A 13669-nucleotide genomic window follows, 5' to 3' on the forward strand; every position below is an offset into this window, starting at 1 on the left:
TAACATGAATTTTTTTTTACTTAATTTTGGAAAGAATTAGGTTTTATCAGTTATTTAGAAGGGTTTCCATGACTATTGTTAAGTAAAAGCAAGATGTGGTGTAATAGGATTCCATTTCTGTGAAATAGACAATGGAAAGAAATATGTCCAAGTACAATTTTTAGAGCATGAAAAGGGTATGGAAAGCAAGGGTAGAAAAACTCAGGTATTTCAATAAAAGGAAATACATATAATCTATGTAAGATACCAGTGGAATACAATTATGTATGTAGAGATCTAAGAAAAAAATCAGTCACAAACTGGTTGATAATAACTAAATCTGGAGGCCAAGGTTTCAGGTCATTTTGATTCTTCCTTTCTATTTAAATTTAATTTTTTGGCAATAAACAGTTAAGTACTGGCCTGGTATATTCTGTAACAAGAAAACCTATTTTCATTAAAAAAAATTTTTTAATTTGAAAGAACTACAAAAAGTACGTATCTAGAAGAAAATAACTGACAATATTCCTCAGGTGATTTCATTAGCCAAAAATATCCACAGATCAATGCTAAGAAAAGTTCTAGCTTTTAAGTGGTGATTATTTCAATTCTAGCTTTTTGAAAATTGTACTACACCAAAGTGTTATGCTTTCATATATTACAGACTAAACTTTCAATTCATTATAATTTTGTTTATATCTCAAAGAACCAGGTTTCTCATTATTCAATGATCTATACAAATAAGCATATTAAGAAATACAGATTATTTTTACCCATTTTTCTTTTCTGAACATTTCAAGTACACACACACAAGTTCATACAGTAGGAAAAAAGTTAGCCCTTTGCTAGTTTTAGCAAGCAGCAATTCCAAGAACTTTTGAGAATCTGAATATTTCATATTAAACCAATACATTTAAATGTTTGTGAAAGAAAAAATTCGTCTTAAAAATAGCAAAGATTCTTCTAAACTAAACTTCCATCTAGAGATTTACCTTGAACTTAAGATGTATGTGAGAATTAAAAGGAATTCAATTTGCTTTAACCTATTAAACTGACTCTCAAACTGATCTCACATTTTAAAAACTACCTGGGACCACTGGCTCACACCTGTAATTCTAGCTACTTGGGAGGCTTAAGAAAGGAGGATCACAGCTTGAGGATAGCCCAAGCAAAAAGTCTAGAAGACTCCATGTAGATCAGTGTCTGGGCAAAGCGGCACACACCTGTCATCCTAGGCTACAAGGGAGGCTAAGATCAGATTCGTGGTTCCCAGACAAAAACAAAAGTTTGCAAGACGCCATCTCAACAACAACAAAAAAAAAAACCTGGGCATGGTAGTGCATGCCTGTCATCTCAGCAGTGAGTGAGAAACATAAAATAGGAGGACTGCAGTCCAGGCAAGCCTGGGCAAAAATCAAGACCCTATCTCAAAATTAACAAGAGCAAAAAGAGCTACAGGTGTGGCTCAAGCAGTAGAGTGTCTGCCTAACAAACCCCAGGACTGCAACTACCTCACCATAGGTCCCCCCCAACCCCACCCCACAGTAAGTCAGGCTTCAGTGAGCCAGCAGCCCTCTTAACTATAAAATGCTTTACCTCATCCTCTATTTTTAAATGAGAAACTACATGGTACCACCAGGCCTTGTGTTAGTCTGCCTTAAAGAGAATAGTAACTTGCACTCACAGAAAGTGCAATGCTGGCTGCCAGGGACTAGAAAGAGGAGGGAGTCAGAAGTTATTGTTGAACTATACAGAATTTCAGTTTGGGGAGTGAAAAAATTCTGGAGGGGTGATGGTCACCAACAATGTGAATGCACTTAAGACTATTGAACTGTACATTTAAAATGGTGAAAACAGTCAATGTTATGCATATCTTACCACTATAAAAGAATCCTTTCAATGTAGTAGTAGTAATCACATTTCAGCCTGTTTTGAACTTCATATTTAAAAAAAAAAAAAAAAAAAAGACTACTGCTCTGAATTTAATTTCCTAGCCCAAGTCCCACCCCACTTCCCACTTACATCAACTCTGTGCCATGGTCTAGCAGTTCAGTGGGAAGGGAGCCCACATGAACTTGTTTCCCCACATGGAAACAAGTGCAGAGAAAAGGGTTGAAGGCAGCAGGACTGATAGGGCTCTTTTATCTTGACCTTCATTACTCTTACTCTCTTATGCCCTTTCCTAAATTAGTTTTCTGATCCGAAAGAAACTCATGATATCTTGATGGTATGAATGATTTGCTTAAGTAGTTGTTTCTCTGACTAGTCACCACCATTGGAACCTGCTACTCCCTTATATCAGGAACCCTGACAGTGCCCTAGCAATCTGGAAACTAAACATGCAACTTCCAGGTTAGTAAAGGTTTCACAGCAACCCACAAAATCAAATAATACAATAAAACTCCCCTTTGTGTCCCCTAACTATAATCAGAAGTCCCAAAATATCCAAATTAGAATTCTTACTAGGAAATTTTTAAAAAACACCCTATATGAGATACCTACCAACTTGCTCCTCGTTCACTAAATAAAACCCTAAACCTAGGCAGAGTTTCACCTTTTTTTCCTTAACACATACCTGATGATGAAGCTGACGTCCTGTTAAAAGTGTCTCCATTTGCTCCAGAAGAATATTTATCCTGTAAAAAGACCATTTTCTACTTTGAATAACAAGAATGTACCTATTTCATAAATAAGAAATTATAAAAGTTCTTCCTTTTCCCAGAAAATACATTCTAAGACCTACTCCACCCCACCCCATGGGAATTTCATGTCTGAAACCATGGATAGCACTGAACCAAATACATATAGTGTTTTTTTCCTATACATACCTATGATAAAGTTTTGTTTGTAAGTTAGGCACAGAAAAAAATAAATACAATGATTATAGCAAAATATTAAAAGTTATGTAGATGTGGTCTCTCAAAATATATTATTGTACTGTACTCACCCTTCTTTGTCATTACGCAACATGATACAAGGCCTATGAATAACATAAGGTAAATGACACAGGCATTCACCCTTTTCTTCCTCCTCCCCTTCCCTTTTATTCTTTCTGTGGTGCTTATGATTGAACAGAGGGCTGCATGACACTAGGCAAGTGCTCTATCACTGAGCTATACCACCAGGCTTTTATTTTTATTTATTTATTTATTTTTGGTGCTTAGGTTTAACTCAGTAGTACATGTATAAGCTCACACTCTACCAGTGTGAGCCCCAAGTCGTACTTTCAAAATTGACTCTCCCATTTGGAATTTTCCCCGTTGGTAAATAAGCAAAGGTAGATTTTCAAGTGACCTAATAGAGAAGGTAGACTAAAGACATACATGCATCACATGTCTGTTTAGCTCAGGGGTATATAATCTACCCATTATTCTATAGTCTAGCCTGTACCCCTGGGTTCTTTAGGCTTCTAACCTCCATCCACATCCTTCCCTCTCATTCAGGCATTAAGAAGAGGATGTGATTGCTGAAATATTTCACAAATGGACATTACCCTCATTTTTTCCATGGGGTCTTTTGATCTGCCAATGGAGTCATTTAATCTTCCGCACTATTGACATGGCAACAGATCTCAAGGCCATTAGTGTCAGGATTTCTGAGACTGATGCCTGCTTCAATTAGCCCTAAGTCAGTATGTCCCTTAATGGTATGCTACTGCAGACTCTGGAGTTGCCTGTCGCTCCCTCCAGGCCATCTGATGTATTTTATATTCATACAACAGAGTATTATTTTTTAAAGAAGGAACAGAATATCAACTCGTGGTATAATATTGATTCTGTATTTGTATAAAAAATACAAGTTTTGATCACAGTTTTCATTAACAATAGAAGAGTTCCTTTTATAAATAGTAGCATCAGGCTACTATTGACCATCTGACAATTTATCAGGAGGATAAGCTGCTTCAGGTGATCCTGAACCATTAACACATGAGTATGTCAGACAGGCAGCATATACAGCATGGATACACCAGACAACAGGACGACTGGCATTCTAAGCAGAGCAGAGTAGGATGGCAGGAGATTTCATCATGCTACTCAGAATGGCATGCAATTTAAAACTTTTGAATTGTTTATTTCTGGAATCTTCTATTTAATATTTTTGAAGCACAGTTGGCAGCAAGTAACTAAAACCATAGAAACCAAAGCAGTGGATAACGAGAAACTACTGTATAACAAATTAGCTTTGTTCAGAACCAAACAATGGTAAACATTAAGGTTTTCTAGGCTACTGGATGTTTCTTTATTAATTATTCCTAGACATGGCCACTTTAACATTATATACATATATCACTTAAAACAATGGTAAACTCTAGCCATGGGCCAAATCTGGTGGGCAACCCACTTCTGTAAATAGTTTTATTGGTGCACAGCCATCCTCATTCGTCTATATATGCCTATGGCTATTTTCACATTACAACAGCCAAGTTGTGGCTGAAACTATAAAGACTGCAAAATCTAAATTACTTACTATTTGGCACTTTATTGTAAACTGTTTACTGACATCTGACTTAAAAGTTTAGTCACTAAAGTCACCTATATCCTTGAAAAGTATAATCAAATACTATGACATAAATAAAATCTAACCAAAGTAATACATGAATAAATCACTTCCTGCCAATATACAATATAGTTTGCAGAGTTCAGTATTTTAGAGTACACTCATCAATGCCACACAGACTAAAGTAGAACACTGAAAGAAACTAATGAACAGGTTCTTCAGTAAAGACAAAAGCTTCCACTATGGCTGGGCATGATAGCTTATGCCTGTAAATCCCATCATTCAGGCGGCTGAGGCAGGAGGATTGAAAGTTCAAGGCCAGCCTGGAGTACAACAGTGAGACCCTGTCACAAAAATAAATAAAAAGCACAAACAACTTCCACCATATTCATATAAAGTGAAACAAATTTTTTAAAAAAAGGAATTTATGAGAAAAAGAAGTCTCTCAGAGGGGACTGGGAGAGGTGGGAGAGAAAAAAATGATAATGGATATTGAAATACATTTCATCTATGTTTGAGGATAGCATAACCAAATGCACTTAAAGCTGTTGAATAATAAGGGTGCAGGGCGATAAAGAATAATAGAGGAAGTTAATCTGATTAAAGTACAATATATACATGTGTGAAATACCATGGCAAAACACCATTTAGCAATCAACACACACTTTAAAAATGAAGGACAGGAAGGTAAAACATGTCCTGTCCAGGGATGGGTACCAGTGGGATGGGGAGGGGAGATGGAGAGGGTGAAGCAAGGCAAATAAGGTCCATGTAATTGTATGAAAACAGTTCTAAGAAGGAGGTGAAGGACAATGACTAAGATACATTGTAAACACATATGTAAAATGTCACAATGAAACCCCCTTGTACAGCTAATATATGCTAATAAAAATATAAAACCCAAAAAGGAATTCACTCAAAGGAAAATTCATTTATTCACTGAAACATACATACATATACATATATATATACACACACACACATATATACATACACACACATATGCATCCTACTGCTGCACTACAAATCCAATGAAGTGATAAAACATCAGCAATAGGGTCAGAATATTTAGGTTTAATTTTTAATTTCAATTAAACTTGTCTGAACAGTAGTTGAAGACTGATGTTCTCAAACATTGAATGTTCCGTTTTCTCTACTTTAGTCTCAAACTCTGCTATTAATGCACATGCATTACATGGAGGTTCTATAATGGACTGTTGGATTTTGAAAATTCAACCTTTGTTATAAAATCAATAGTTGAATGCCAAGTTAACTTTGGAACCTTCAAATATTTCTCAGGATTTCTCTAGGTTAACAATTTGAGCAATTATTTTCTAACTCCTACAATGTTCTTATCAAGCACTCCTTTATTTCCTCTTCTATAAACATCCCCTAATCAGGGCAAAACCTGAAGAATATAACTCTGAAATTCATGACTATTCATTGACATAAGAATAATCAATAACTTAAGAATGAAAGGTAACCTAAAACTCATGGATATTATTGGATATCTTAGATAACTGACTATATTAGAACAGTCACAATCTTCCTTCAAGTAAGTTCATTTAAATAAGTTCCCAAGTTGGAGGGAGTGCACAAGTACCAGCTGACACTTATTTTCTAAAATTTCTTTCACAAAAGACACTACATGACTTTTAGAACTACTTTTGAAACTCGAGTCATTCAAACATTTTTCTGAGTTGTCAAGGCAAGAGACAACAGCATTCTTGAAATGGCTGTTGGTAACTGCCATAGTAAAAAGTCTCAATATTACTACCACAGATATTAAACTAGAACAATGATCCAATCTTCCCTATTTAAAGTGAAATCCTAAAGACTTTTATTGTTTCTAGTGGTCAGAGAATACTATTAGGTAAATGTCGACCCCCTCCCCCCAAAAAAAAGGTTTTTACGAGTGTTATAAACTGTTAAATGGTAATGATACACTCTTACAGTAGAGAAGTGAAAAATTATTATTATTATACTCAGGCTGTGAAATACCCCACCATCCATTGAACTCACAAGTTTCAAGGCAATTTTTGAAACATCCAAGTTTTTTTTTTTAATAGAATCTGTTTCATCATAAAAAATTCTTAAAGAGATAAGGATATATGCCATTAGATATATAGACGTGAAGGGAGATTACAAATAATCCAAATGGAATGAAATGTTAAGAGCAGTATGGCTAAAGACTTCATGATATTCTTCGTACTATTCTAATCTGTGCAAGTTTTCTATAAGTTTGAAAATATTTTCAAGTAAAGTTTTTAAACAAAAACAAAAGCTTAACCCTTCCTATTACCTTAAAAAAAAGTTAACTTCATATCCCCTGCAGCTATGGTGTTCACTTTTCTGCATCTATTAGAACATCCTATCTACTGTTGCTGCCCCTGTTTTCATATCCTACATTTCCTTCAAGCCACTCCAATCTATCTTTCGTCTTCACCTCTGTACCAAAACTGCCTTTTAATAGGGAAATTATGCAATAAAATTACTACTTTTATGTCTCAAACCTCCAGCCTCTCAGCAAAATTTGAAATGACTATTTCCTTCCTCTTCACAGTAGCCTTGTCTTGGTTTAAGGGACACACTCTCCCTGTTTTCCTCTTGTCCCATTGGCTACTCCCCTCCTCAGTTCCTTTTGTCAGCTCCCTCTACTGGACCTCAAAATGAGTGCCCCAGAGCTTGCAGCAGGGCCATCTAAATCGGTTATACTTTTTTTTTTTTTTTTTTTAAGGACAGGGTCTTGCTTATATATCCCAGGCTGGCCTCAAGTCTGATATCCTACTGCCTTGTCTCTCAAGGATTGGTGTTACACTTGTGCAGAACCACACTGGCTCCCATTACACTCTTCTACTACCTGATTTTACCCGAACTCTTAACTTTAAATCCCACTAATGTGCAGATACTTCTCAAATTTGTATGCATGGACCTTATCTCTCTTTCTAAACAACAAATTTATATAACCTATTGACTGCATTATAGGTATCTCAAATTGAACACAGAAAATTCAGAATTCTTGTTTTCCTTCCAACCTTGTTCACCTCCATCGATTGCCCCATTTCAGCAAACATATCTTCAATGTAATGTAAGTTTTAAACCCTTGATTCTTTTACTTCCCATATACATTGTGTTCAGTTCTTTCAGTTTTGTGTCCCCAACTACCTCCAGTTCCTTTTGGGTCACAAGCAGATGTAATTAAGGTTTTTACAAGAGAAGCAAATGGAAGAGAACTCAGACACACAATGGAGAAGGTCACATGAAGACAGATCAGAGAAATGTAACTATAAGCTAAAGGCTGTCTACTGCCACTGGATGCTAGAAACAGGAAAGATTCTCTCCTAAAGCTTCCAGAGGGAGGACAGCCCTGCTAACACCTTGATTTCTAATATCTGACTGCTAGGACAGTGAGAATAAATTTGTTGTTTTACGTCACCCAGTTTGTGGTAATGTGTTGCAGAAGACATGAAATTAAAACATTTGCCTTTCTAATGCCCTAATATAGTTTCCTCGGGGACCTTTTCACATGTCCTATTGGGACTCCTTCAAGTCTTTAGTTCACAAATCATTGTCTTAAGGATGCCTTCTCTCTCCACTTAACCTAAATCCACCCCACGTAACTATCTCTCTCCCCCCACCAACTCCCACACACACACCTTCCCTTTCTCAAAAGGTTTTACCATTTATAATTACTTGGTTCTCAAATGCACTTATTCTGTCTCCCCAAGTAAAATACAATGTCTCTGCTCTCAAGAGCTTTACCATATTCACCACTGTCTCTATCTCAAACTACTCAAAAAAATATGTTAAATAAATCATAGGTCTTATCATTAGTTTGCTTTTAGGACATTTAGCAATAAAGCCATTTGTAGCCTCTTAAACCAGCTAAATGAAACAACTTAGAAATTTCAAAATGTTTGATACAGCTACATATGATTCTATTTTTATGGACACATTTCTTTTTACCTGTATTCTTATTTTCAATTCTGGAATGTCAGAATCAAGTTTATTTTCTTACCTCAAAAAGTATTACTTATTTTGCTACTATTGCTTAAAAAATTACAATTATAGAGCGATTATCTCAGCTGTTTTCACTTTAATTGCAAGTTTTTTGCCTTCTGAAATATACCACAAAAATGACAAATTGATCACACAGAAGTGACCATAATATAGACTTACTCCTATTGTCAGCTAACAAAGCATTTTAGCCACTCACCATACCCATCTATTTTAATCCTTACCCAAATAAACTTGCAATGTGCAAATCCTAACCATTGAGATTTCTGGACTATATAATTGCTGAATTATCAAATTTTTCATAATCTCACATCTTTCATTGTTCTATTCCCAGGTGATACACTCACTTCAAAAATCTAGATTTGGGAAATTCTAAGAACTACCAGAACCAGTGCCCTATCAGTTCAAAGACAGATAAGCGATCAAAAAAGAATTCCTGAGAAGCACTTATTAAAGGCTGATAACAGATGCTACTAAAAAGGATACTAATCCAAAACTGTTTGAAAACCACTATAAATCTAGAAGGGAAGCTAGGCCTTCTCTTGAAATGCAAATTCAAGTTAGAACAACCAATCAAAATTAGTGCCCTTAAAAAAAATACACCAATAAAAACCTCAGATTTTCCTCCACAAGAATGTTATTTATTAACCAGCGACATTGGTATACAACTGTAACCCAATACTTGGGAGACAAAAGTAGGAGAATTGTGGTCCAAGGCTGACCTGGGCAAAAGTGCAAGAAAACAAACTAAAAGTAAAAGGGCATGACTCAAGTGGTAGAGGCCCTGAGTTCAAATCCCCAATACTACAAAAAAGGGCTGGTGATATAGCTCATTGGTGGAGAACTTCCCTAGCACATGAAAGGCCCAGGATTCAATTCCCAACACCACAAAGAGAGAAATGTCATTTATTTTTCCTTAGTTCCAGCACTTTTTATTCAAACAAGGTGAGTAAAGCTGATTGAACCATGTTCCTTCAAGTCAACTGGCCAAGTTACTAACTGCACAACCATCACCAGATGTCAACTTTGCAAATAAGAGCAAGTTTACTACAGATCAGCCCCAAACAAACATATAAAGATTAAGGTAGAAATAATCAATATAAATTTATATACACTAAAGTACAATTTATTATTCCCAGTGTCAAAATAAAGGTGTATTTTTGAATAGCACAAAGATTCTAAAAAAGGTAAATTTGCAAGATTTAACAGTCTGCCAGGTATTGTGGCACACAACTGTAATAATCCCAGCACTTAGCGGTGGCGGACTGATGTAGGAAAACCTATAGAGTTTGAGACCCTGTCTCCAAAAAAAAAAAAAAAAAAAAATTATCATCCCCAATTTCAGAAATCTAACACAATAAATACGTACAACATACTACAGTGTAGTGTGCCATTTAAAAAACACTTCATTCCAGGCGCCAGTGGCTCATGCCTGTAATCTTAGCTATTCAGGAGGATGGTGGGTCGAACCCAGCCTGGGCAAACGGTTCGAGAGACCCTATCTCAAAAAAAAACCCTAACAAAAAAGGACTGGTGGAGTGGCTCAAGGCATAGGCCCTGAGTTCAAGCCCCAGCACTAAGGGGGGAAAAAAAACACTTCATGAAGACAAAAATCACAGACTAAAAAACTGAGATGACTTTTACAGTCCTGGTGCAAGAAAAGTCTGTATCTGTAAATTAAACTTTGTATTACAACAACTCTATTGAGAGCCAGAAAGAAGAAAAGAGCCATAGGATATCCCATGTCCAAGTAATTCCATTTGAAAAAAAAAAATTCCCAAAAAGCTGTGACCATCTCATAGCATAAAGCTAATACCACCTTAAATTTCCACAAAAAGAAAATCAATTTAGGGGCCTGGGCATGGGGGTACATGCCTGTAATCTCAGCTACTAGCAAGGCAGAGGAAGGAGGATTTGAGTTCCAGACCAGACTGGACAAAGATAGTGTTAAAAATTTAAATAAGTAAATAAATAAAGGGCTGGGGCATAGCTCAAATGGTACAGTGCTTTCCTTGCTTGTGAAAGGCTCTGGGTTCAATACCTACTAGAGCCAAAGAAAGAAAAAAGAAAATCATTTGTATTATAATAAATCCTTATGATAGATCTTATGCAACAATAAGAAATTATTTTTAGGGAGTTAGTAATGTCAAGTTAGTGAAGAGTAGAAAAAAGCTGAATGCAAAAATTAACATTATATACTAGCATAAAACTATATAAAAACATGTTTTGGAAAAATTTTTAAAAGTACTAAAAATTTAACAGGAGTGGTTATGCCAGTAGGCAAAATTTTCAGGTAATTTTTCTCTTCCCGAAAATGTTGTGATATTTTTATTATGAAAAGAGTAGTATTAAAAAGATGATTGCAAAAACAAGTTCCAAGACAAGAAACATTACAAATTCAGATAAACATTTGGGGAATTTTAATTCAAGTTCCACATATCAATCAAATCCAACTAAGTCAAGGATCACATTTTTTATATTATTGTGTAAAATAAGAATTTCTAAAGCATCACCTGAAATCAAAGTGTCAGAACTGACTGACAAACTATAAATTCTAAAGGGGGAAAAAACCCTTTGGGAGACACTCAAGTAAATAACACTTCTATAAAACAAATTCCTTAACACATACTGTCTTCTAAAGTAAATTCCATTAATTTTTTAAAAATCAGAACTGAAACTCAAAACCTACCAAGGACTCCTTCTTTTGAAGTACCACATAACTCCCCAAAGCCATTCAAAAAAAAATCTGAGGCTTTGTAGTACAAACTGATAACACCACCTGAATCAGCCTAATATACTTGTCTTGAGAGCTCTTCCTGCACAAACCAGTTTTCCCAATCATCACCCAGAACCAAATGATTGTTTTCGATTTGCCATACTAGCATCCTTCGGAGACATTCAGCCACAATTGTACAAGCTTGTACACCTGTAAGTCCTAAATCATGGAGATTTAAATCACATTACTATTACAACTAGCTTAGTTTTTAATTATCAAATTACCACAAAACGTTATTCTCTTTGAGATTTAGCCTGCCTCCTTCTCATTCCCCATAAAATACCTAATGAAAATCACATGGAAATAAGCGCTGAAACAGGCACTTCATTTAGAACTTCCCCATTATCCTGATTTTCAACTTCGATAAAATCCATAGCATTAATAACTGCACACTTAAAATTCTACTACTTTACCTTCTCAAATACAGGAACGTAGGAAGACACATGAGGTTTGGTGATTTCTGCTTCCCAATCTTCATCTCCCATGGTGGCTTCAAGTTCCTACTTTTATTAAAAAAAAAAAATGCACTTTGGCCCTTGGTTAAATCAGATTTGTACCTTTAAAGTATAAACTATTTGGCTGAGGATGTAGCTCACGGATAGGGCGCAGGGCACTCTATAAACCGTCATCTTTTCACATACACCTCTGATTTTTGCAAAAGGGAAATGAGGTCTTACTTCTAACCTCAAGGTGGCATTTACAACCACCCTGTTTTATCTTTAAAAAGCTAGCTGAACCACTTATCTACTCGTTCTAGTGGATCACCACGTCCCAGGGATTCCTAGGCTTTTTCCCAAAATCTGTTCTCCCTCAAAAGATCCCCCAAGTGGCTTCCTGTATAGGAAGAGGAGGGAAATCTTTGTAGACGCTTTCTCCTTTTGCTTCCCCTCAAAGGTAGACAGGGCTTTGGTTTGTTTGGGGGGAAAGGGGAACCGAGGTGGGGGGAAGGGCAAGGGAGAGCTGCAGAGTGGCAGGAAGAGTTAGGCGTCCCAAATCCTCAAAGGACACCTAGCTCCCCCAAAGTGGGTTTGTGCACACACAGCTCTACATACACCCTTTTTCTGAAAAAAAGCCACGACGTAAGGCGTGGGGTAAAGGACCCTTCACCTCCTCTGCAGGCCTCAAGCCCAGCCCTGGGGCACCTGCCGGGCTTTAGAACCCAGACAGGAGGGAGTCAGGGCTCCCAAAGACGGCTTCAAATCCCGGGCGACTCCACCCCGCTCTTCCTTTAGCTCAAGTCTACCTCTACTCCAGGTCAGGGCCCAGAGGAAGGCCACGGGCCCACTCACCTCGCCGCTCCCTGCTCTCCCGGGTTCCTCGCAGGCTCCGACACGGCTTAAACGGTTGCACGTGCGCACGCCGCCTACGTCTGGTCAGGTGCGCTGCGCCAACAACAAATAGCACCAGGCGACCGGAGCCACCAGCCAATCAGCGCACAGCCAGCGCGTGGCTTCCCGCCCCCACGCCCAGCCGCACGTTCGCGTTCGCGTGTTCCTTGCTTAGCTCTCGCCTTCCGAGCTGCGGTGGCGGGGTCCCCAGGCCTCCCTGACGAGTAGCCCGTTGGGCCTATCGCCCACTTAAATCCATGGTCTCGGGTGGAATCTTCAGTCTAGGGTGGCTTTAGATTTTCCCGGTGCAAGTGCTGCAAGCCAAATAGGTCACGTCCATGTTTCTAATACAACAAAATAAATTACTGGAACGGGGAGAATGTCCTGTTCCTTTAGCTTTCTCTGCCCTTTTACCTCCCAGGATCCCTGGCGGTTGGCCCTCCTGGTTCTGTATTTCTGAAGCGCTGGCTTCACATCCGGGGAATCGGTGCCTTAAAGGGCGGCTGAGGCCTTTGGAAAAGGGCGAATTCCGTTTTCCTCCCAAGAAGAAGGGTGAGGATGGGCCTCTGTCCTGGTGGTACCCTGGGGAGCTGTAAAGAGTGCTAGCCTGTCATGTGAAGTTAGAGGTTCACCTTGTGGGAAAGAAACAGCCTCTGCTCCAGAAGAAAGGAGGAAATTGGTGCAAGCACAGGTCATTCATCAAAGCAGTAATGGCCAGACCAATGGCCAAGGGTCATTTCAGTATTTAATGCTGTCATTACATATTCTGCCCACTCCCCACCCTTCCAAAAGTATGGAAAATCCCTATTTCCCCCATTCCTTCAAAAACCATGACAACCGACTGTCTAAAAAGTGTGGCTCTCAGCTGAGCCTGGTGATACACAGCTGTAATCTCAGCTCTGCAGGAGACTATAGGTAGCAAGATGACCATCTGAAGCTGTCCTGAGCAAAACATGAGACTCTATCCAAACAATAGCTGAAGCAAAAAAGGGCTGGGGATGTGGCTCCAGTGGTAGAGCACCTCCCTAGCAGGGGATTGTGTGTTTAAAACTGGATTCAAACCCCAGTACCA

The 13669-nt window shown here is 37.9% G+C and overlaps 1 protein-coding gene across 5 annotated transcripts in view; it reads right to left on the reverse strand.

Moving 5' to 3' along the window:
- The window catches only part of Ddx4 (DEAD-box helicase 4), an 85223-nt gene extending 73469 nt beyond the window's left edge, over positions 1–11754 (reverse strand). For all 5 annotated transcript variants that reach the window (XM_074075345.1, XM_074075344.1, XM_074075346.1 and 2 more), the window contains exons 1-2: positions 11683–11754; positions 2555–2615 (exon numbers count right to left, since the gene is read on the reverse strand). In XM_074075345.1, the coding sequence (XP_073931446.1) occupies positions 2555–2615; positions 11683–11754 (133 nt within the window). The remainder of the gene's footprint in view (positions 1–2554; positions 2616–11682) is intronic.
- Positions 11755–13669: the final 1915 nt, after the last annotated feature.

Source organism: Castor canadensis, chromosome 6 (assembly GCF_047511655.1).
Source record: "Castor canadensis chromosome 6, mCasCan1.hap1v2, whole genome shotgun sequence".
In the NCBI taxonomy this organism is placed as follows: domain Eukaryota; kingdom Metazoa; phylum Chordata; class Mammalia; order Rodentia; family Castoridae; genus Castor; species Castor canadensis.